This window comes from Bos mutus, chromosome 10, assembly GCF_027580195.1.
Source record: "Bos mutus isolate GX-2022 chromosome 10, NWIPB_WYAK_1.1, whole genome shotgun sequence".
Lineage (NCBI taxonomy): Eukaryota > Metazoa > Chordata > Mammalia > Artiodactyla > Bovidae > Bos > Bos mutus.
Window position 1 is genome coordinate 29547481 of NC_091626.1, and position 25012 is coordinate 29572492.

Below are 25012 nucleotides of genomic sequence, written 5' to 3' on the forward strand. Positions count from 1 at the left end.
TTAATTGTGATATGTCATTCATCTGCTTCAGAAAAGCTGACCTGAGATGTCTTCTCACCCAGCACAGAATCATGTAATGTACGCTGACTAGCATTCAGAGGTGCTTACACATGCTACTTTACCATGTATCTGTAGACAGAATTTCTTCTAGTTAACTGTGTTTGTATATGTTCACACATATAATGCACCCTCCAAATGCTACTTTTACAGTACTGTTGCATTTACTTCTGCTATTTTAACCAAATGTCTTGTGCTTTAAGTATTTTCTCAGAATATTTTATTTCAATTCTAACATAATCACAATAATATGCTAGATAGTACACTGTGAAGGTTCAGCAAAAGAAACCAAAACTGCAATCTGTGAATGTAGAGGCCACGTAGCTTTTTGAGAAATATTGTAAAAACATCTTTGATTGTGTAGCACCAGCCTGGGTAACTAAGTTAGACAGCAAATTTGATAAGTGTGATTTATGTGGACAGTTTTCAGATAAATTCCATATCTGCTTTCATGGCCAATTTAGCTGGAAAAGTTTTCAGATCGTATTTTTAGGCAAGAAAGCTTCCTCACGTGCACTCATGCTTTGGGTTCAAATAAATTTCTATTAAAAATGTTTAATGAATAAACAGAACAGATTAAGTTACCAAACACTCAAAAGTTCTTAAAATTCATTATAAGTAGCTTGACAGAAGATATGAACTAAACCATATATGTAGTTAAAGAAATATCTAAGAGAAAATATGAAACAGTAAATGATAAAAACTTATTTATAAAGAAACATTCATTTCATCAGTTTATAAATTTAACAGACATTAAAAATTATGCTGCTTCTGTCCAATAAAGTTTTAAAGTCACACAGCAAGCAACAAATATCTATCTATACCATTAGTCTTAAAATATTGATTATAAAATTCTGAACGGACTTCTGATAAAGGGTCTTTTCTTTGATATTAAGTACGATGTCATAATGAAAAATAATTGTTAGCAATATCTACTCAGGGATTCTCATTTTTGACACATTCATTCTAGTTTCATAAAAAAATTATTAATTTCGAAAGGTATTTTGTTGTAGGTTTAAAAATCTTTGTTTTTATACAGTATATCTTTAGAAGCACTTCATGTTACTCAAGAACAGCACATTTTCTACACAGTTTAAGAAATGTTCCATTGTCTGATGCAGTAATTAGATTATATGATACTTAAACAAAAACCACTTCAGTTATTTGAAATTCTGTGCAATTCCAGAGGAAATATGAAAAATCTAATCAGATGCAGCTAAATCCATCCTGTCAAATATGTACCTACTTCTACAATAATGGTGAAGATAAACAACAGAGTACAGACTATAGAGAGATCCCCATACACAGATCAGAGGCTCCCTTCCTCATTCCCACACACAATAAGCACAAAGAAAAAGAACCACATGGTTCTTTATGCAGAGAAGTAGAGACATAAATGGAGAATTACAGGGCTACTGAGAAAAAAATGACACAACTGTAGAGTAGGGAGTGAGCAAAGAAGGGAGCACTGAGGCAGAGCAGTACTCACAACAAGGCAGGAGAGAGGTCAGACAGAAACGGGGATACTGCACAGAGGGGCAGACAAACGTGCACATAACAGATCTGGCTTTGCTGATAAAAATCTAGTTTGCAACAACTTCCCTACAAGCAAGTGCTTTATATCTAGTTCAAATTCCTTGTCCTGCAGTCTGATCCATTCCTCTTATTTGATGTTCCATAAACATTAAGCTTGCATCATCTGCTCTACATTTCATACAATAGCTAAATCTTGATCATTTATGTTGAAAGAAAAGGTATATTATCTAAAACTAAGAAAAACCACTGACATTTGGTTTGGGGATAATTAATCAGCTAAATATACACACAGAAGTCCACAAATCCATCCCCTGAATGCTCCCTTTCCTCCTGGCCCTCTCCTGCCACCTAAAATGAAACAGAATGAAGACTCTAAAATAGGTAACAGAAAGCAATCACTAAGAGTTGCTCTATCTGAAAATTCTACCCTCAGATTCCCAAGACTCTGGAGAATTATGCAGATGACACCACCCTTATGGCAGAAAGTGAAGAGGAACTAAAAAGCCTCTTGATGAAAGTGAAAGTGGAGAGTGAAAAAGCTGGCTTAAAGCTCAACATTCAGAAAACGAAGATCATAGCATCTGGTCCCATCACTTCGTGGGAAATAGATGGGGAAACAATGGAAACAGTGTCAGACTTCATTTTTTTGGGTTCCAAAATCACTGCAGATGGTGACTACAGCCATGAAATTAAAAGATGCTTACTCCTTGGAAGGAAAATTATGACCAACCTAGATAGCATATTCAAAAGCAGAGACATTACTTTGCCAACAAAGGTCCGTCTAGTGAAGGCTATGGTTTTTCCAGTGGTCATGTATGGATGTGAAAGTTGGACTGTGAAGAAGGCTAAGCGCCGAAGAATTGATGCTTTTGAACTGTGGTGTTGGAGAAGACTCTAGAGAGTCCCTTGGACTGCAAGGAGATCCAACCAGTCCATTCTGAAGGAGATCAGCCCTGGGATTTCTTTGGAAGGAATGAGGCTAAGGCTGAAACTCCAGTACTTTGGCCACCTAATGTGAAGAGTTGACTCATTGGAAAAGACTCTGATGCTGGGAGGGATTGGGGGCAGAAGGAGAAGGGGACGACAGAGGATGAGATGGCTGGATGGCACCACTGACTCGATGGACATGAGTCTGGGTGAACTCCGGGAGTTGATGATGGACAGGGAGGCCTGGCGTGCTGCTATTCATGGGGTTGCAAAGAGTTGGACACGAATGAGTGACTAAACTGAACTGAAGGGTAAACAATAAAATTAACTCAAGGAACCTCATCTCTGTTTCTGAAGATCTTTTAAAAGCAGTGGAGATAACCATCTCCTCTGGATTAGTTTTGTTATCTTCACTTATTGCTATCATTTACCTCACATGAAAATAGATTCTAGGGACCTATTCAAGCATTAAGATTCTTCCACCAATTCTTTTAACCTATCCTCAGAAACTTCTATAGTTCAACCAACTTCATGACTTCTTCCTGAGAACTTTTATTAAAGATTTCTTTTCTCCTAAACTGTATAGTCAAACTGACTATTCAGGTGAGGAACTTAATAGTATAGAGGATGAGGAAATTATGAGGCTTCCCTGGTGGCTGAGTGGTAATGAATCTGCCTGCCAATACAGGAGACAACAGGTCCATCCCTGGGTCGGGAAGATCTCCTGGAGAAGGAAATGAAACCCACTTCAGTATTCTTGCCTGGGAAATCCCACAGACAGAGGAGCCTGGTGGGCTACAGTCTTCAGGGTTGGAAAAGAGCCAGATACAACTTAGTTACTAAACAACAACAAATGAAGAAATTATACCAGTTTCCAGTACATCTATCCACTGAATTGAAATTAGAACTTCCACTTAGGAAATCCTTGCTTAAGTTGGGATGGGTAGTCTTTCCTTTTTCTTTTTAAATTTAAGGAAATAAAATTCAGATCACTGAGCTTTGGTTTTTAGTGGACTAGGTTAAAATGCAAGAAAGACCCTAAACAGTAATTAATCATTAACACATTGGGTTACAAATTAAAAACAAATTCTAGACAAGTATACAAGCAAAGACAGTTGAGAGAGAAGACAGAGCAAACATCTTAGCTCCAAATATAGGACAATGGAGAAACACCACTGAAATGATTACTGCTCAGTCAGGTACAAAAATTTCATGATTTTTCTCTGGACAAAACTGTAATGAATTTGGTGAGCAAGAAAAAGAACTAAATTTGAGGTCAGAATATCTGGGTCCTGGTTATGGCTTAGATTACTTATTAGCTGCAATGTATGTCACTGGAAAATCTATTTCAATCTCTATAACATGACTGGGTTTGACTTGGATATTATTTCACAAACTTCTGTTAGCGATCCATTAAAAATGTATATTCTTTAATAGCAAATCAAACAACTGACAAAGAATTCATCTCCAAAATATACAAGCAGGTCACGTAGCTCAATATCAGAAAAATGAACAACCCAATTAAAAAGTGGGCAGAAGACCTAAACAGACATTTCTCCAAAGAAGACATACAGATGGCTAATAAACACATCAAAAGATGCTCAACATCACACATTACTAGAGAAATGCAAATCAAAACGACAATAAGGTATCATCATCTCACATGGTTAGAACGGCCATCATCAAAAAGTCTACAAACAATAAATGCTGGAGAGGGTGTGAAGAAAAGGGAACCCCTTTACACCGTTGGTGGGAATGCAAACTAATACAACCACTATGGAGAACAGTATGGAAATTCCTTAAAAAACTAGGTATAAAACTACAACACAATCCAGCAATCCCACTATTGGGCATGTAGCCTGAGGAAACTAGAACTGAAAAAGACACATGTACCCCAGTGTTCAATGCAGCACTATTTACAATAGCAAGGACATGGAAGCAACCTAGATGTCCAATCTTAGCAATACGAACAAATCAAAAAATCATCAAACAGTCCCCACATTTTAAATATTAAGCTTAATACCAATAGGTTTAACCATTTCACTTTCAGAAAAAAAGTCCCTCAAAGGAACAGCTAATAAAGTTTGGAAATATTTATAGAAGTTGAGCAAAAATTTAATAGCAATTAACTTCTCAGAAATAGTATGAACTCAAAGTTTATTGGCACTGGAGTTTTTTTCTGTTGACTTTAAATAAACTTTATTTTAAAAGCCAATAAAAAAAAAGTTCATCACAATCCAGCACAATTCTAGTATATCCCATGATCAACCAAAAGTCAAATAACATCAGAGAGAAATGTGAAGAAATATTTTACTTTATAACATCAAATACAAGAATACTATTGATTTAGCATTAAGAGAATATGCAGAGACACCTGGCAAAAATATGTAGGTACTAATAAAGACTGAAAGACAGTATTATTAATATAAAAATATTTTATTTATCCTAGTTTTATTCCCCTCAGTGTGTGTGTGTGTGTGTTTTTAAATTTTTTCTTATCACTAACAGCATCTGGTGAAAACTAGAAAGCCCTTAATCACAAATTTCAAGAATCTCCTTATCAGCCATAAAACCTATAGCCTGCTATGGGTGTGTGTTGAGTGGGTGTGTGCGTGTTTCCGAAGATCTCTTCACAAATGTGAGAATCAGAGTCATGTCTATGAGAGACAGCAATGTTTCCTAGTTACTCCCTTTAAACAGTCTGTCTACTGTATTTACTTGTCCAGAGTCCTGACCCAAATCAGTTATCTGTGATTACAAAAATCAATGAAACAGCAAAAGCTACAAAGACATCTGAGGATGACCCTGTTCTCCCTCATTCTACTCTAACCTACATTCTGTTCTCTTCTCAGGATTTTTCTCACAAGGTAGTTTGTATCTTTACTTATGAAAGAGAACAAGACAATGATATTTCATTTATAGGAAGTTCTAACAACTCATGCCAATTTTAAGGAAGGCTCCTTAATGTATCAAAATTCTTATAATTTATGCTAGTAATATTAATTATCCATTTAAATTTCCCACATCACTATTTTCTAATTTTCAATAAGATTCTAAGTGCTTTTACACAAGAAAATTCAGTTCATCCTTTCCAAATATTTTCTATCAATCCATCCCTCCATGTTTAATATTATACACTGCCAAATTTATAGTTTAAAAAAATCACCACCCAGACAAAGTATCCAATCTTTCCAATCACACTTCCAATTCTTTAATGAGAATTTCCTCTACTCACAGATAAATGACGATGTATCATTTGGAAACTGAAGGCTCCCTTTCAGAGAAATAAATCAGTTGCCCCATCCTTGCCTCATTTAAAACAAGGTTGCTGTTTCTGGTTGTGAAAAAAGCTGAGAAGCTGTCTCCTGGCGTGTGCATATTAATCTAAACACTGGCAGAGAGACTCATACAACTTTAGGGAGTACTGTTGTAGTTTGATGTGTTAGCAAATTACAAACAGGAAAAAAATGTCTGGTACAAAGCTAGTATACTTCATTTTAAAGTGAAAACTTAAAACTGAGTACATCCCAAAACTGAAGATTTGACTGACAAAAACAACTTTATAACTTATGGTAACTTTTCATGCCTCCTACAAATAACACATCTGTGTTGAGTGCATTAAAATTAAATCACTCATTTCTCAAAACACGAAATATTCTCCTTATCCAAGAAATGACTTACAGACAGCTGGTACTAAATTCCAAATTACTTTAAATAAATTATGTAAAACATCCTTAAGTTCAAGGATTACCCAAAGATAATTTTTAAAACCACAGTGGGTTGCAAGTCAGAAGAAAATATAGTTGTCCTTTAACTACACTTGTAGAAAAACAAACCAAGCAATAGGTCTTCAGTTTTCTGTGGTTAGGCCAGAAAATAAATAAAATTTCACAAGTGAATTCTGTTTCTTCATGGAGATTACATAAGTCTTGTCTACTACATGGACATTTATGCCTAATTCAATTAAAGTAAATGGGCAAATACATTAATCTCAAAGAAATTTAAATAGAAACCCAGAAAACTCAAACTAGGCTTAGGTTGGATATATTACAATCTAAGTTTTCTCCAAGTCATAGAGAATATTTAGAGAGTATTTTAATAAAATATAATGAAGTGGTATGAGATGATGCCAATAAGAGGCAATGAAATATTTTTACTCTAACAAAACTCTTAAGAAAAAACAGCATAAAATTCCTTCATATAAATGCATTTTTAAAATACGTAATCTGTTTTTACTATAATGCCTTTCATTATTACCATTTAGGCATTTTTTGCACACTTCATTATGACTGAATATATCTATGATTTCTTAAATCACAGAAAAACACACACAATGTTTTCTGTCAAGAGATACGATTCCTTTGTAAAGGTATAGCAAAGAAAAAACAGTTGTTATGATGTAGCAGAAAATGTTCTAGACTGCAGTTAGTATATATGGTAAACATATATACAAATATATAGTACATATGGTACTTTTATATACACAGTAAATAAGGTACTTTTATATACAGATAGCTAGTATATGGTACATTTATATAGATGGTAACTTTGGGTAAGTAAGAAAAAGATGTTGCACTCTTGGTAGCCAAAGCTCTGGTCCAGTGAGTGAAGAACGGGACGGATGTCAGTTTCCACTCAAACCCTTTGCTCTTTGCAGTATAACAACTGCATATCCAGATTGGGCAAATTAAAACTTGGCCCTACTACTTAGCATGGAGTCTTACACAAATGATTTAACTGAAGTTCAATTTCTTTTTCTCCAAAATAGGTATTACAGAGCCCTGTTACTAGAGCTATTGTAGAAATTACACAGAAAGGCATCTGCTATAGCATCAAGTAAAGGATTCAATAAACACTTAAATAAATGGCAAAACAACAATGAAAACCCTCTCCTTCCAAAGTGAAGTCTCTGTCTTTTCGCATCTATAATTATAAATCATTAAGAAATAAAAATACTTCGAGTTAGCCTGGTTTTAACGGAACACAAGTTTATGTACACCACTGACACTAGTTCAGAGATCTCTCTTTTGTGTGTAGAGGAAGAGAGAGCAGTAAGTTCAACAATAAAATACTCAAGTTTGGAAACACCCGTTTGACATCAATCTCTCTTATAGATTCACAATGCCTATTAGTATTCTAAAGGCTACAAGAAGTACTGTAATAAGAAGTTGTTTAACTTATTTAAACCTTGTTCTCAAAGTTTGATCACAGAATTCTTTTATATCTATAAATATACATTTGTGCATGCATGCTAAGTTGCTTTAATCGTGTCCAACTCTGTGCAATCCTATGGACTATAGACTGCCAGGCTCCTCTGTCCATGGGATTCCCCAGACAAGAATAGTGGAGTGGGTTGCCATGCCCTCCTCCAGGGCGTCTTCTGGACCCAGGCATCGAACCTGCATCTCTTATGTCTCCTGCACTGGCAGGCCCAGGTTCTTTACCACTAGTGCCACCTGGGAAGCCCATTAATATATCATAGCAGTAGTTTTTTGGTTTTCCTCACAAAATGAAATTTAGGAATAGAAGGCAATGGCACCCCACTCCAGTACTCTTGCCTGGAAAATCCCGTGGATGGAGGAGCCTGGTAGGCTGCAGTCTATGGGGTCGCTGAGGGTCGGACACGACTGAGTGACTTCACTTTCACTTTTCACTTTCATGCATTGGAGAAGGAAATGGCAACCCACTCCAGTGTTCTTGCCTGGAGAATCCCAGGGACCGGGGAGCCTGGTGGGCTGCCCTCTATGGGGTCGCACAGAGTCAGACATGACTGAAGTGACTTAGCAGCAGCAGTATAGGGACTTTAAAGCCATGTTTTATGCGTATTACACCAGAGAAATAACACCAAGTTTTTCTCATTAATAACTATTAAATTATTCCATAAACCTTAAAGAAATCAGAAATTCAAAGTCTGCAAACTCTTTTTCAGTAATTTTTATATAAAATTTGAGTTTGAAATGAAATGTGAATTTCAAGGCTTTAAAGATCAGGCCTTATATAGGAATTTTTACTTCAAAGATTAAATATAAAAATCATGTTGTAGCATATATCCTGAACATTTAGGATACATGCTCCACTTCTACATGGCTAACAGAAAACAAGTTATATGGCCTTTCTAAGAAAAAAACTAATCCTGGTCTGAATTCAAATTGTTACTACTTACATTCTTTATTTAACTCTTCCCTCCTATACACATTTATGTTAAGGCAAGATAAACAACAGCAAAACATTTTCTAATTCTTCTACTGTTTTTACTTACCTAATATTTTCACAGCATAATGAGGACTTTCTAAGACAATTCCTTCCTCTGTGTCAAATATAGGGTTATCTATTCCAGTTTTTGGAGGAATCTGGGCTAGTTTCTTAAGTCTCATGGAAGAATTAAGGTCAAGTTCTTGTTTTTTCCCTTCTTCCTCTCGCCTACGCCTCATGTCCTCCTGCTGTTGCCGAATACGTTCCAGCTGTGCACTTCGCCGCACTGGCATCATCCTGGTGCCCAAATCTCCAGGGCAGTCAACAGCCATCTCTCGGTGCTTCTGATGTTCCTCTGGTGATGCAAGATCAACATTTTTTACTCCGTTGTCTGATTCCTCAGTAACATGCCCATTCATATGGGATGTTGTCATGGTTATCTATAAAAACCTGTACCACTCTTTATAAATCAATTTTTCCTATAAAGCCAATCTCTTGATTCTGTAGTATAAAATCCATGTTACTTCAAAAAAAAAACAACAAAACAAAAAACTTCTCACATCACATAATAATGCTATGAAAATGTATCCATGAAGGAAATCTAAGGGGAAAGATGGGGGGGAAAAAAGTATAAGAATTACAACATAAAAGTAGAATTTACATCATCTACTTCCAATCTCTATTGCTAAACAATACAGAAAATAACTCAAAATTATATGATATTATTTTGCTATATAGATTAAATATTTTCCTTTCATTTTACAGAACTGAGGAAATCAAGATGTTTCAACAAAAAAGCTGTCTAGAAGTATTTGAAGCATGTTGCTTAATTTTACAGCTGAGAAAAATGAAATATTAGAAAGTTTAGCAAAGCAGAAAAATAATAAAGTTCTGGGTACTAGTTTAGTAGAGAATAAGATATTTAAGGTATGCTAATGCTAAGTCGCTTCAGTCGTGTCCGACTCTGTGTGACCCCACAGACGGCAGCCCACCAGGCTCCGTTGTCCCTGGGATTCTCCAGGCAATTTAAGGTATAAACGTATTTTAATCACTTTTATAGTTGTCTCAACACAATATTCTACAGTCAGTTAATATACACGAGTCTGAAATCCCTTCCTGCTGCTGCTACTAAGTCACTTCAGTCGTGTCCGACTCTGCAACCCCATAGACGGCAGCCCACCAGGCTCCCCCGTCCCTGGGATTCCCCAGGCAAGAACACTGAAGTGGGTTGCCATTTCCTTTTCCAATGCATGCATGCATGCATGCTAAGTTGCTTCAGTCATGTCTGACTCTGTGTGACCCCATGGACAGCAGCCCACCAGATTCCCCTGTCCACAGGATTCTCCAGGCAAGAATACTGGAGTGGGTTGCCATTTCCTTCCCCAGAAATCCCTTCCTAGTTAACTGCTAAAGAACCTGGCTGGCATACAGCAAGTTATGTTGTCAACTAACTTGAGATAAGGCAGCATTGTAGGGGACAATTCACTTTTTAAGAGTTTATGAAAAAGAAATGAAAAAGAAATTTTAATTAGCAGCTAAGGCATCTACAAGATAAAACCACCTCTATAAGATAAAAGCACACCTAAAAGATTAAAGTGAGAAAACGACTATGTTGGTGATTAGTCTTTATAACTGGTTACACTAAAAAAAGAATTAGGGTTAATTCTTTATGAGAATTCACTTAGAAAAATGGTATTATCTGCTACCACTCAAAAATGTTTTAAAGTCATACTGTATAGCAAATAAGAATACATTGGGCTTGGAGACCAGAAAACTGTATTTTAATTCTGGATCTGCTACTTCCTCTAGTTTTATGATTTAAGACTAGTTTCTCTGAACCTCAGATTCCTTTGGAAAATTTATTCACAGAACTGTTCTGAGTTTCAAATGAAATAATGTATATAAGTTTTAGAACTTATAAGTATTTATACTTTTAGTATTGATTCTGTTTATTTTAAAAATCCAACATATTTTAGACAAGAAAAATATTTTACTGGATGACTATGGCTTTTCATCAAGCCATTTCTTGGGCATAAATAGGCAGATTGTTTATATAAGTATAAACCCACATACTAAATCTAATTAGTCTTCTCTTGCTCAAGACTTTCAAAAATATTTACAATAATAACCTTGAGTTGAGCTGAACTTCAGTTAATAGGTTTGTCAGAGAACATGCCAACAAAGCAAAAGCCGAGTTTTCAGACAATATTCCTAATGCCAGCCAATCTCCTTTCAAGCAAACCACTTGTCACAGATGGTTTAACACAAACCCACCTAGACTACCAGGAAAAACCACTAGACCAGCAATCAGGAAAATATTTAATAGGTGCAAGCTACATGACTACAAAAATTACATCTTCACAAGAATTCTGGTAGATTTTTCTGTCTTCCATCCAAATTTTAGTTTCTCTATTTATGTGATCTACATACAAATACCTTATTTACCATTAACTTGCCTTCTTTTTCATTAAAAATGAGAGCTATCAGAATGTTAGATAATTCTTAAGTTTTGTAATATTGATTACTGTTGTTATTCAGTCGCTAAGTCGTGTTCAACTCCTGCGCTCCACTGACTGTAGTCCAACAAGCTTCTCTGTCCATGGGATTTTCCAGGCAAGAATCCTGGAGTGGGTTGCCATTTCCTTCTCCAGGAGATCTTCTGGACCCAGGGACTGAACCCGTGTCTCCTGCATTAGCAGGTGGATTCTTTATAGCTGAGCCACTAGAGAACCCCTGTAATACTGATCAGATACAAATACAAATTTAACTTATTTAATATTTTCATTACAAGTAAACAGAAATTTATGTAGGAGCCACTGTATTGCTATATTTAACTTTAATTTAAAAAATTTAGGAGCATATATACTTTCAGAAAATTAAAACTTTCAACTTTATTTATAACATTTATAGGATATTAAAAATCAAATTTAATAGAGTATTTTATTTATACATATGCTTATCTACAAAAATTATTTGCAATTAAAACTTAGCTTAAAAACTAAGTTTTATAAGATTGTATCCATATTCACTATATGAAATCATAATTATGCAAGAGAAATTAGGCCAGGTAATTTCAGTTGAAGTTCTAATGCTTGGACTATGATCATGCTTGTCTACCTGGATCTAGTCTTTTACTCTCAGAAAAGTTTCTGCAACCTGATAGTAATCCACTTAAATCTCCATTTGGGTCATTTCCCTTAGAGTGTTCATAGTCCATTGGAGAGACAGCAAAGAAAATGAATGATTATTCTTCCCAGTCGATTTCTCATTAGATTTTCAATTTGTTAAAAATGGGTCATTCATGTCTTATTTTTATACATTCCTTGGGCTTAACACAATACATGTCATATACAAGATGCCCATCAGGTATCTGTTCAACTAAACTCAGAAATGTCGTAAATTCACAGATGATGCATAGATGATGGGCTCTCAAATTTAGTCTGTGATAAAGAGACACAGCAAATCTCACAACATAAGGATACTCTCTTCCAGCAGCATTAAAAAAAAAAAAAAATTAAAGATAAACCAGATAGAACAATCTGTTCCAGGCAGAGGGACTCATAAGACCAAAAGGAAGGAAGAGCAAGAGAATGTGGCAGCTGTAAAAGTAGGAAAGAATGCAAAATGGCTGGATGAGACAATGGGAATATGCCATACATGAACAATGATAAAACTAGAAAGGCAGGCAGGGGGCCACATGGAAAAGGGTAACAGCTAAAGACTCCAACCTTTACCCTGAAAGTAGTTAAGAAATTATTTTAAGATTTAAAGCAGGGGATAACATGATTACACTCACTTTTAGATAAATATCTCTCTGGTAGAAGGCTAGAGGACAGACCGAAGGGTGGCAATGAGACCAATTTGAGGGCAACTGTAAGAAACGGGGTCCTAAACTAAGATGGTTAGAATGAAAAAAACGCCACATTAAAGAGATTATATAGGTTACAGAATTACTAAAACTTGGGGTTTCTATTACATACAGCAGGGCAAAAGGAAGAGAAGAAGGATGTAGTAATAGCAGCAGTAGTAGTAGTATTAACAAATACATTTACTGAGCTCATAATTCTATGCCATATACTACTGAAAGCACTTTACACAGTATTCAATCACTTAATCCTTGCTACAACTCTAAAAGTAGGTCCAAATATGCCTATTTTATAAATGAGGAACAGGGACTGAAGTAGGCCTTGAGGACAGGATGAAAGAGTAAGAAAAGAGGCCATATGAACCAAAGACAGAAAAATATAAAGTCTGGGGAAAGCATAAACAAGGCTAGTTGAATTATAGCCGTCAGTTTGTACAAAAGAATACTGGCAGGAAAATTTGACTGGGTCCAACTTAAAAAAAGTCTTAAATGTAAGTCTTTAATCTCAAGGCAGTAAGAAAGCCATCAAAGATTGAAAAAAGAGGGGTGATTTGAACATAAATTTAATTGAGCACTTACCCCTTCCTGAGGTACTAAAGCTATACAGACAGGATCCTGCCCATTAGTTTATCTACCACAATTTCCCACAGGAATCTAGAAACTAATGTGTCCAGAACTAAACTTATATTTCCCTTTAATCTCCTCTATACTCCTCGATCCTTTTCCTCCATTCTCAACTCTAATTAATGCCACTATGTCTCCCCAGTTACTCAAGGCAGCACAGCATTTAAGAGTATAGGCTCTAGAACCAGACTGTCTAGAACCTAATCCTTGTCTACTTTTAAGTCTCACCTCACATACATCCTCCTCTGGATTTTTGTAATTTTCCACAGTGGACATGTGCCTCCTCTCAATCCCTATCACAATTTTGATCAAACTCAACTACAGCAGTCTGTATCTGTCTGCCTGCCCCACCAGATTAGAAACCTTTGGAAGTCAGGAATTATGCTGACTCATCTCTGGATCTGTGACACTGCCTACCTAGCATAGGACCAAGCAAACTGCAGGCTTCAGAATATGACCCAGGCACTAGGATTTCATGGACACTATCTTTGGGTCATTAGGTGGACAGCAATGTCATTAACCAAGATGGAGAATTCAAGAGAAGGGAATGAGAGAGAGGAGGAGAAAAATTAAAAGGTGCTACAGGTTTTGATTTAACACAATTTCAAGGTGACTATATGTCCTACAGATAAATGATCTAATCAGCAGGGATCTTACTGATCTGCATAGCCCTGATAACTAGTAAGGGATAAACACCTAATTAGGCATATGAATAAACTATTCCTATGTTCAGAACATCTGATGGCTTTCATATCACCTAAAGAATAGAATCCAAACTCACTAGGTAAAATCCCAACTTTCTAACTGTATCTTTTACTACTTCCCTGAGCAAGTCTTCTAAGTTAGCTTCCTCACTTGTGCCTGCCTATCCCACATCTTTCTCTTCCTGCCCAAACGCCTTATGAACTAAGAAATAAGAACTGCTTCTCCTTTCATGTTCTACTTTCAAGATCTACCACAAGCCACTATTTCAAGAAAATTTTCCAGATCACCTCAATTAAATAATGATCTCACAGTACCAAAACTCCAAGACTTAATAATAACGCTCATGAGTTAATTCATGAAGTACAAGACAGATTGTTCCACAATCAAAGAAACATTATGCTGTGTCCCATAGTTTTAAAATTAAAGATCATTATAATTTTTAAACAGACAAACCACGAATATTCTAGCTTATTTATGCAGCCAACACATGAAAATAAACAATGAAAGAGTACCAATCCAAAGGAATTATATTCTCATTCTCAGAAAACAAAAAACAATTCCTTTGTTTGACGATTTGGAATTGGAGGCGGGTAAATGACTGAACTAGAGAATTATCTCCTTATATGTAAATAAAAGACTGCCTTATGCAGCTAAAGTAGTTACAAGCTGCTGGCCCTAAAGAGTATCCCTCTCTTCTCTATCCTCTAATTATAAATTATCTGCTTCAAAAACGCCCTGAAGGCCCACATTTCAAATCCTCATCAGAACCCCAGCTTATACATCCCACCTCGTGGGACTGGGGGTGGCGAGGGGGTGTGGAAAGAAAAAAATAAATAAATAAAACAACTCTCTTTATGTATTCCACAAAAGAAGAAAATGAATTTTCAGGCTCACAGGCCAAAGCTATTTCAATGCTAACTTCAAACTAGCGAGAGAAAAAGGGCTCTGCTTATGTGAATTGAATAAAGAAGAAGGGGGTAAAAAGAAGCTAAGTAAGTTTCAATAAGTACAAATGATTCAGAATGGGGGGCCTGAAATAGCCTGAGGGATACAGGCTCACTGAAAACTCCATACCAAGAAACAAAACCACTTATATGAGAGCCAGGAAACACGAACTGCTATAAGAAGGTGAGTTCCGATATAATCAGTATCCTAAGTCTTAGGCAGAGGGAAATGTAAAACATACACTTCATGGGCATAAACATACGTGGTCTAAACTAGCAACCAGAACTCCAGATACTTTTTTCAAGTCATCCTTCCTCCCCTTCTAGGAGTAATGCCCTTTGACCAGCAGCTGGAAAGTCTCATATTAAGTGATCAGCATTCCTCTGACATTCTCAGAAGTTGCACTATTTGTGTCCATAGAGACAGCTTTGTCAGCTAACAACAAAATTCAGGCCGCGAATAGTGAAAAGAACTTACATTATGCAAATCAGAAAGTTCTTGTTGACTCTCTTCTTAGTTCTTTTCTGATTTTTTCGCAAAACTCAGACTTTCTTATTCTGTAAAACAGAAAAGAGACAATCAAGTGTAAAAATCTGCAGAATCTTTTAGAGCGAGGGAAAGGACAGAAAAATTAATTCAATATGATATCCAATTCTGTTTCCAGATAACTAGGATTTCTCAGTATAAAGCAATAAAAATGCACACATACCCATCACTAATGAACATCAATTAAAATCAATGTAAATTACCTAAAGTCAATGATGAGAAAGAAAAAGGGCATGACCCTTCCGTGTATTATTTTTAATGACATTTTTTATCTCTAGGTAAGGCTCAAACAAAAATGCAGTTTAAAGGATTTCTTTGTTTTAACTACAACTTCTAGATCAATTTTAAACTTTATAAATGGTTTCATAAGGCCAAGAAAATGAGAAGTTTAGGATCCAAAAAGAATTTTACAGAAAGGAACTACAGTTAATTCAGAGGGGGAAATGTTAACGTGACATTGAAGACCAAGACAGGATTCTATCCTAATGGGAGATTATATTTTGATAGGATAACATAGAACAAAAAGCAAATACAGAGTTAGATGGCTTCAGAGAAAGGAGTACAGAGAAAGTAGAATTGGGTTATGAAATAGATATGTTTGGAATGATGTTTGGAAGGTTCAACATTAGATAAGATGGTCAGGAAAGGTCTATTTTAGGAAGTGATAACTGAGCTGAGACTTGAATGACAAAAAAAAAAAAAAAAGTCAGCTGTGGGAATATCCTGAAATAAAGGGTTCCAAGTTGAAGGAACAGAAAGTACATTTTTACATGGATGTCACCAGGAACCTCAATTTCAATATATCCTAAACTGACCTCAACTTCTTTCCTACTATTGTTAATTATACTACTATCTCCAAGATGTTCTAATCAGTTGCCAAGATCTGTCGATTTCACAAGGTTTTTAGAATCCACTGAAGAGTGGCAGAATATGCCATCCCCAAATATGCCACTAAAAGATACTGTAAAGAAAATGAAAAGGCAAGCTATAAAAAATGAGAAATACTTGCAAAATATTTATATTCACTATAAATACTCTTACAACTCTGTAAGTCAAATGATATAACTGTTTAAAAGAGGCAAAAGATTTGACCACCAAAGATATACAAACAACAAACATTTGGAAAAATATTCAACATCATTAAGTATGCTAATAAAACCACAATGAGATACTGGCACAGGATAGACAGAAATCAATGGAACAGAATTAAGAGACCAGAATAAACTCCAACATTTATAGGCAAATCAACAAGAGTACCAAGACAAATTAAATGGGGGGAAAAAACATAAAAAAGAAACGGTCTCTTAATAACACTAGGAAAATTAGATATCCATACATCCACATGCAAAAGAATTAACTGGACTCTTACCTTATACCATATACAAAAATTAATTCAAAATGGGTCAAACACACACACATAAGAACTCTATAAAACTTAATTTAGGCATAAATCTTCATGACCTTAATTAGGCAATGGTTTCTCAAGACACATCAAAAATACAAGCAACAAAAGGAAAACAGATAAATTAGATAAGATCAAATTTTAAAACCTTGTGCTTCAAAGGACACCATAAAGAATGTGAACAATGTGTACATAAAAGGAGAAAATATCTGCAAATCATTTACTTGATTCAGGACTTTTATCTGGAATATATAACAAACACAACTCTATAGTAAAAAGTCTGATTTTAGTCTATAGTAAAAAGACAGTCTGATTTTAAAGTGGGAAGAGCCCCTGAACAGACAGTTCTCCAAAGAAGATACACAAATAGCTTTACTAAATGTATGCGTAAAAATATATTCTCCATTATTATAACTCATCAAAGAAAAGGAAATCAAAACCATGACACACCACAGCACCCACTAGGATTGCTAAGATTAAAAAAAAAAGAAGTGCTGAAACTCACACACTTCTGTTGGGAATGTCACAGGGAACAGTTACACCGTAAAACAGTCTGGTGATTCCTCAAAAGGCTAAACATAGAGCAACTCCACTTCCAGGTATACAACCAAGAGAAATGAAAAAAACCTTGTACAAAAATGTTTACAGCAGTATTAACACCAAAAAGGAGAGGGAAAAAATCCAAATGTCTGTCAACCAATAAACGGATAAATAGTATATCCAAAATGAAATATTACTGAGCAATAAAAGGACTGATACATGCTACAACACTGATGAACTGTGAACAGAAGTGAAAGAAGCCAGTCATGAAGGACCATTACTATATGATTTCATTTATAAAATGTCTAGAATAGGCAAATCTAGAGAGACAAAGTAGATTAGTGACTGCCAAGAGCTGGCGTGTGTGTGTGTGAGATGGGAGGGAATGGCTAAGGGATGCAGGTTTCTTTTGAAGGGTGATGAACATGTTCTAGAACTGATTGTAGTAATGATCACAGAATTCTGAATATATTTGAATTGGATGAATTATACATACATGGTATCCGAATCATAACTCAACAGAGCTATTAAATAATACAATGAAATACCATTACAACAGGACTTCCCTGGTAGCTCAGTTGGTAAAGAATCTGCCTGCAGTGCAGGAGACCCAGGTTTGATCCCTGGGTTGGGAAGATCCCCTGGAGAAGGAAATGGCTAACCACTCCAGTATTGTTACCTGGAAAATCCCTTGGACAGAGGAGCCTAGCAGGCTCCATGGATCCATGGATCACAAGAGTCAGGCACGATTTAGCAACTAAAGCACCATTACAAATACAATAAAATCACTAAAATTTAAGACCGACAACAATAAGCTTTGGAGAGGATGTGGAGAAACTGAAACCCCTATACTGGTAAGAACATGAATTGGTGATGAGTTTGACAATTTCTTAAAAAGTTAAACATAGACTTATGATATATAATCCAGTAAGCTCATATGAGAAATACATATTTTTATTTGTAAAAAACAAAGATCTATATGGAATATTCATAAAGGCATTATTAATAATGATAGCTTTAAACCGGACACAATTCAAATGTCCTTCAGCTAATGAAAGGATCAATTATAAAAAATGGAATACTATTCAATAATCCCCTGGAGAAGGGTATAGCAACCCACTCCAGTACTCTTGCCTGGAAAATCCCATGGATAGAGGAGCCTGGTAGGCTACCATTCATGGGGTCGCAGAGTCAGACATGACTGAGTGATTTTACTTACTTAATAACGTGGATGGCCTCAAAAACATAATGCCAGATAAAAGTGTACATTCTAGATGATTCCATTCATATGAAATTTCTAGGAAAGGCAAAATTAGTGCTGTTAGAAAAGCATTTTGGTGGATTCCTGCAGCTGAGGGTGGCCACAAAAACTGGCTATGATAGGAGATGAGGCAACTTTTTCATGGGATGGAAGTGTAATAAAACTAGATTTCAGTGACACCTACATGATATAAATTTAACTCAAACTGTACTTATAAAACATGTGAATTTTATAGAACACAATACCTTAAAAAAGTTGTTTTCAAAATTCAGATTGAACACATAAAATTAATGAATTTTAATGTATTACACTTACTGAGCTGATTTTAAATAATACATTTAAAACTGCATCAAATGGTATCTTAACAAAACCAATTTTTTAAAAAGACCAAGTCATACATTGACATCACATAAAAAATCCTATTTCATCAATAAATGTTTAGCTCAACGCACAGATTTTACTTTCCAACAATGAATGCCCTGTGCACCACCTTCACAGAGAAGAAACTTAGCTATATCTAAAACTAAATACAATTTAAAACTCAAATAGAATTGATGCCTGAATGACACAGGATACAGGGACACCAACCTTCTGTGCAGTGGAAATGTATAACCTATAGGAGGTTCTCCATATAGGTGATTTCTCCATATCCACAGTTCTCCATTCATGGATTCAACCAACTACGAATCCTGTAGTACTGTAGTATTTACTGAAAAAAATCCACCTACACATGAACATGCACAGTTCAAACCTGTGTTGTTCAAGGGTCAACTATATGTAGGCTACTCATGAAAAGCATTAGCTCAGAAATGACTACCGACAACAATTTAAGCAAAAATATATAAACTCACCAAAGATTTAACTGAGACACTACTTTTCCCAATTATTCTTTATGAAGAACTAAACATACTTTTAAAATATTTTTAAAATAAAAATAATATATTTGAAGATTAATTCATAAAGTACAATGTAAAAAAAAATTTTTTTTAAGCAGCAAAACAGATTTATACAACTGACAAACCAAGTTCCTTAATAAACAGACCAAATCCAAATATCCTGGGTTTATTTTTTAATGGAACTTCTGACAAGTCCTATAAGGGAACTTCTAAAATTCTACCTAATTCATGGTTTCGGTTTCAAATTAAGGAACCTTTATTTATCATCCAGATAACTGCATTCCAAAGAAGCCATTGCTATCCTCAGTTTTAAAACTACTTTATTTAGAATGTACTGTCAGACAGAACACAAGCAAAATTCCTTCATTTGAAAAATATCCTCAAAATAGATATCAAATGAGGAGGTAGGAGTATAATTTAAAGGTACTTAAAACCAATTGCTTTCACAGACCAAAAAAAAAAAAAAAAAAAAAGGAAGGTAGGATTCCTGTTCAATTTAACTGGGTATCAACAGGACAATGTCAATAGCTTAGAAGACACATCTTTCTCAGATGAAAACTTTCAAAGACTTAGCAGCTTTGAACATTCCTGGCAAAAGCTGCATATAAAACATATCTGCAACAGAAAGATCTTAGTTTTCAAGCTCCTATTCTTAGCCAGTAATTTTAGGCCACACAATTGCCTTGAGATTAAAAATAAAAAGACAACATGGAAAAAATACTGCTGCGTTTGTAATTTGTTAAATATCTGTATCCTAAAATATTGATTTCCAAAATTTATCAAAGACTTACTTATACCTCTTTTATAAATCAGTTCAGTCACTCAGTCATGTCCGACTCTTTGCAACCCCATGAATAGCAGCACGCCAGGCCTCCCTGTCCATCATCAACTCCTGGAGTTCACCCAAACCCACGTCCATCGAGTCGGTGATGCCATTCAACCATCTCATCCTCTCTCCTCCCCTTCTCCTCCTGCCCTCAATCCCTCCCAGCATCAGAGTCTTTTCCAATGAGTCAACTCTTCGCATGAGGTGGCCAAAGTACTGGAGTTTCAGCCTTAGCCTCATTCCTTCCAAAGAAATCCCAGGGCTGATCTCCTTCAGAATAGACTGGTTGGATCTCCTTGCAGTCCAAGGGACTCTCAAGAGTCTTCTCCAACACCATAGTTCAAAAGCATCAGTTCTTTGGTGCTCAGCTTTCTTTACAGTCCAACTCTCACATCCATATATGACCATTGGAAAAACCATAGCCTTCACTAGACAGACCTTTGTTGGCAAAGTAATGTCTCTGCTTTTGAATATGCTATCTAGGTTGGTCATAACTTTCCTTCCAAGGAGTAAGCGTCTTTTAATTTCATGGCTGCAATCACCATCTGCAGTGATTTTGGAGCCCCAAAAATAAAGTCTGACACTGTTTCCACTGTATCTCCATCTATTTGCCATGAAGTGATGGGACCAGATGCCATGATCTTAGTTTTCTGAATGTTGAGCTTTAAGGCCAACTTTCTCACTCTCCTCTTTCACTTTCATCAAGAGGCTTTTTAGTTCTTCTTCACTTTCAGCCACAAGGGTGGTGTCATCTGCATATCTGAGGTTATTGATACTTCTCCCGGCAATCTTGATTCCAGCTTGTGCTTCTTCCAGCGCAGCATTTCTCATGATGTACTCTGCATAGAAGTTAAATAAGCAGGGTGACAATATACAGCCTTGATGTACTCCTTTTCCTATTTGGAACCAGTCTGTTGTTCCATGTCCAGTTCTTCTTCTTCACTTTCTGCCACAAGGGTGGTGTCATCTGCATATCTGAGGTTATTGATACTTCTCCCGGCAATCTTGATTCCAGTTTGTGCTTCTTCCAGCCCAGCATTTCTCATGATGTACTCTGTATAGAAGTTAAATAAGCAGGGTGACAATATACAGCCTTGATGTGCTCCTTTTCCTATTTGGAACCAGTCTGTTGTTCCATGTCCAGTTCTAACTGTTTTTTCTGACCTGCATACAGGTTTCTCAAGAGGCAGGGTAGGTGGTCTGGTATTCCCATCTCTTTTCGAAATTTTCCACAGTTTCTTGTGATCCACACAGTCAAAGGCTTTGGCATAGTCAAGAAAGCAGAAATAGATGTTTTTCTGGAACTCTCTTGCTTTTTCCATGATCCAGCGGATATTGGCAATTTGATCTCTGGTTCCTCTGCCTTTTCTAAAACCAGCTTGAACATCTGGAAGTTCACGGCTCACATATTGCTAAAGCCTGGCTTGGAGAATTTTGAGCATTACTTTGCTAGAGTGTGAGATGAGTGCAATTGTGTGGTAGTTTGAGCATTCTTTGGCATTGCCTCTCTTTGGGATTGGAATGAAAACTGACCTTTTCCAGTCCTGTGGCCACTGCTGAGTTTTCCAAATTTGCTGGCATATTGAGCACAGCAGCACTTTCACAGCATCATCTTTCAGGATTTGAAATAGCTCAACTGGAATTCCATCACCTCCACTAGCTTTGTTAGTAGTGATGCTTTCTAAAGCCCACTTGACTTCACATTCCAGGATGTCTGGCTCTAGGTGAGTGATTATACCATCATGATTATCCTGGTTGTGAAGATATTTTTTGTACAGTTCTTCTGTGTATTCTTGCCACCTCTTCTTAATATCTTCTGCTTCTGTTAGGTCCCTACCATTTCTGTCCTTTATCGAGCCCATCTTTGCATGAAATGTTCCTTTGGTATCTCTGATTTTCTTGAAGAGATTTCTAGTCTTTCCCATTCTGTTGTTTTCCTCTATTTCTTTGCATTGATCGCTGAGGAAGGCTTTCTTATATCTCCTTGCTGTTCTTTGGAACTCTACATTCAGATGGATATATCTTTCCTTTTCTCCTTTGCTTTTCAATTCTTTTCACAGCTATTTGTAAGGCTTCCCCAGAGAGCCATTTTGCTTATTTGCATCTCTTTTCCATGGGGATGGTCTTGATCCCTGTCTCCTGTACAATGTCACGAACCTCCATCCATAGTTCATCAGGCACTCTATCAGATCTAGGCCCTTAAATCAATTTCTCACTTCCACTGTATAATCATAAGGGATTTGATTTAGGTATACCTGAATGGTCTAGTGGTTTTCCCTACTTTCTTCAATTTAAGTCTGAATTTGGCAATAAGGAGTTCATGATCTGACCCACAGTCAGCTCCTGGTCTTGTTTTTGCTGACTGTATAGAGCTTCTCCACAATAAAAGACTAGATTTTCACAGTGGCTCTCCATCACAGGTGATTCTGCCTCCCACCTATCCCCACCAGGAGAATTCTTGACAATGTCTAGATATATTCACCGTCAGGCCTGTGTTGAGGGGTGCTACTGGCATCTACGTAGCAGAGGCTAGGGATATGTTGCTAAATATGCACGAGATAGCACCCCCTGCCAAGAATGATCCAGTACAAAATATGTCAATGATACCAAAGTTCAGAGACCCTGGGGGCTTCCCTGCTGGCTCAGAGAGTAGAGAATCTGCCTGCAATGTGGAAGACCAGGGTGCAATCCCTGGGTTGGAAAGATTTCCTGGAGAAGGGAATGGCTACCCACTCCAGTATCTTTGCCTGGAGAATTTCACAGACAGAGGAGCCTGGCTGGCTACAGTCCACAGGTTCGCAAAGAGTTGGACACAACTAAGTGACTAACACTTTCACTTTAAGAGTCCCTGAATTAAACTAACCCAAAATTGAGGCATTCACTCATTCAATAATTTTCATTAAGCTTCTCAGACTTCCAAGATAAAACTTTTTTTCCAGTACTGTTAGTTTCTAAATAAATACGGAGGCTGAAAGATACTTAGTATCATCTAATGTACTGCTTTTCAAAATGTTCAGGAGAAGATTTATTTCAAGGGTCATCTTGGCAGTGGATGGAAAGAGCTCATTAAATGTAATAAAAACTACTGCCAAATAAATTGCCTTGTATTGCATACTGGAACCTGAGTGGCAGTGCGAATACAATTTTAATAATGTATTCCAGCATATACTACATTCCACCACCTCCACCACCATCACATGATTACACTCTGGCCAGAGAGACTACACATGCATACAAAATGATAAATATTTACATTAAAAGTGGCCCAAACAAGACTAAAAAAAATGTAAAGATGGGGACTTTCCTGGCATTCCAGTGGTTAAGAATGTGCTTTCAAAGCCAGCAACGTGGGTTAGGGATCCCTGGTCAGAAAACTAAGATCCCACATGCTGTGAACTGTTATCAAAAACAAAAACTAGAACTGTTTTTAAAAATGTATAGACAAAACATTTAATGGTCAAGCTAGTATTTACTAACTCTGTGTGCTGAACACTGTGCTACCATGCTTTATACAGTTAATCCTCAAACAAGTATACAAGTGTAAGTATTAGTGTTACACCCAATGACAAAAGAGAAAACAGGTTTAAAGAAGCAAAGTATTTTGCCCAAGGAGCACCTCAAAATAAATATTCAATGGGACATCCCTGGTGGTCCAGAGGTTAAAAATCCACCTACCAATGCAGGGGACACGAGTTTGATCCCTGGTCCAAAAAGATCCCACATGCTGCGGAGCCACAGCTAAATCTGTGTGCCACCACTACTGAGCCTACCTGCCTGAGTGCCCATGTCAGCAACAAGAAGCCTCTGCACCAAAACAAACAAGTAGGCCCTGCTCTGTAGAGAAAGCCTGTGTGCAACAACGAAGACCCAGTGCAGCCAAACGTAGAATAAACATTCAACAGTTATAACATGCACTCTTGAACACATCAAGGTTTCAAGTTCTTTGTATCATATACTCCTTACAACATCCTCAGGTGGTATTTTATGGAGGACAAAACTAGAATTATTACTTAAATGAATTTGAGTAGCAGTGATGGTGATAGTAGGTATTAGGTTGGTGCAAAAAAGTAATTGCAGTTTCATACTGTGAATTTTCAGAGAAGGCAATGGCACCCCACTCCAGTACTCTTGCCTGGAAAATCCCATGGACGGAGGAGCCTGGTGGGCCGCAGTCCATGTGGTCGCTAAGAGTCGGACACGACTGAGCGACTTCACTTTCACTTTCATGCACTGGAGAAGGAAATGGCAACCCACTCCAGTGTTCTTGCCTGGAGAATCCCAGGGACAGGGAAGCCTGGTGGGCTGCCATCTATGGGGTCACACAGAGTCAGTCGGACACGACTGAAGCGACTTAGCACTGTGAATTTTAAATCATAACTAGGCTCAAACTCATCTTTATTCATCAAAATAGGGGCCATTAAAATCAACACATTTTTTCCAACAAGAACTAAGTTTGCTTATTCCTGTAGTGTAAAAATCCATGCTTCGGGATTCGATGAACTCTCAGAAAGCATTTTCTGCCTCCTGCTGGTTGTGGAAGAGTTTTTACTGGAAAAAGTTGTTGAGATGCTTGAAGAAGTGGTAGTCTAGTAGGCGAGAGGTGAATATGGCGGAAGAGGCAAGACTTCATATTCATAGCCCGTTAATATCTTGCAATATTAAGAACTGGTGGAGGAATAAGAAATCATTT

The 25012-nt window shown here is 36.7% G+C and overlaps 1 protein-coding gene across 5 annotated transcripts in view; it reads right to left on the reverse strand.

Moving 5' to 3' along the window:
• The window catches only part of PALS1 (protein associated with LIN7 1, MAGUK p55 family member), a 78508-nt gene that overhangs the window by 34949 nt on the left and 18547 nt on the right, over positions 1-25012 (reverse strand). For 3 of the 5 annotated variants that reach the window (XM_070377673.1, XM_070377674.1, XM_070377675.1), the window contains exons 2-3: positions 15329-15408; positions 8780-9313 (exon numbers count right to left, since the gene is read on the reverse strand). In XM_070377673.1, coding sequence (XP_070233774.1) covers positions 8780-9146 — 367 coding nt within the window. In that variant the 5' untranslated portion in view covers positions 9147-9313; positions 15329-15408. The remainder of the gene's footprint in view (positions 1-8779; positions 9314-15328; positions 15409-25012) is intronic. The other 2 variants (XM_070377676.1, XM_070377677.1) reach the window with 1 other exon arrangement.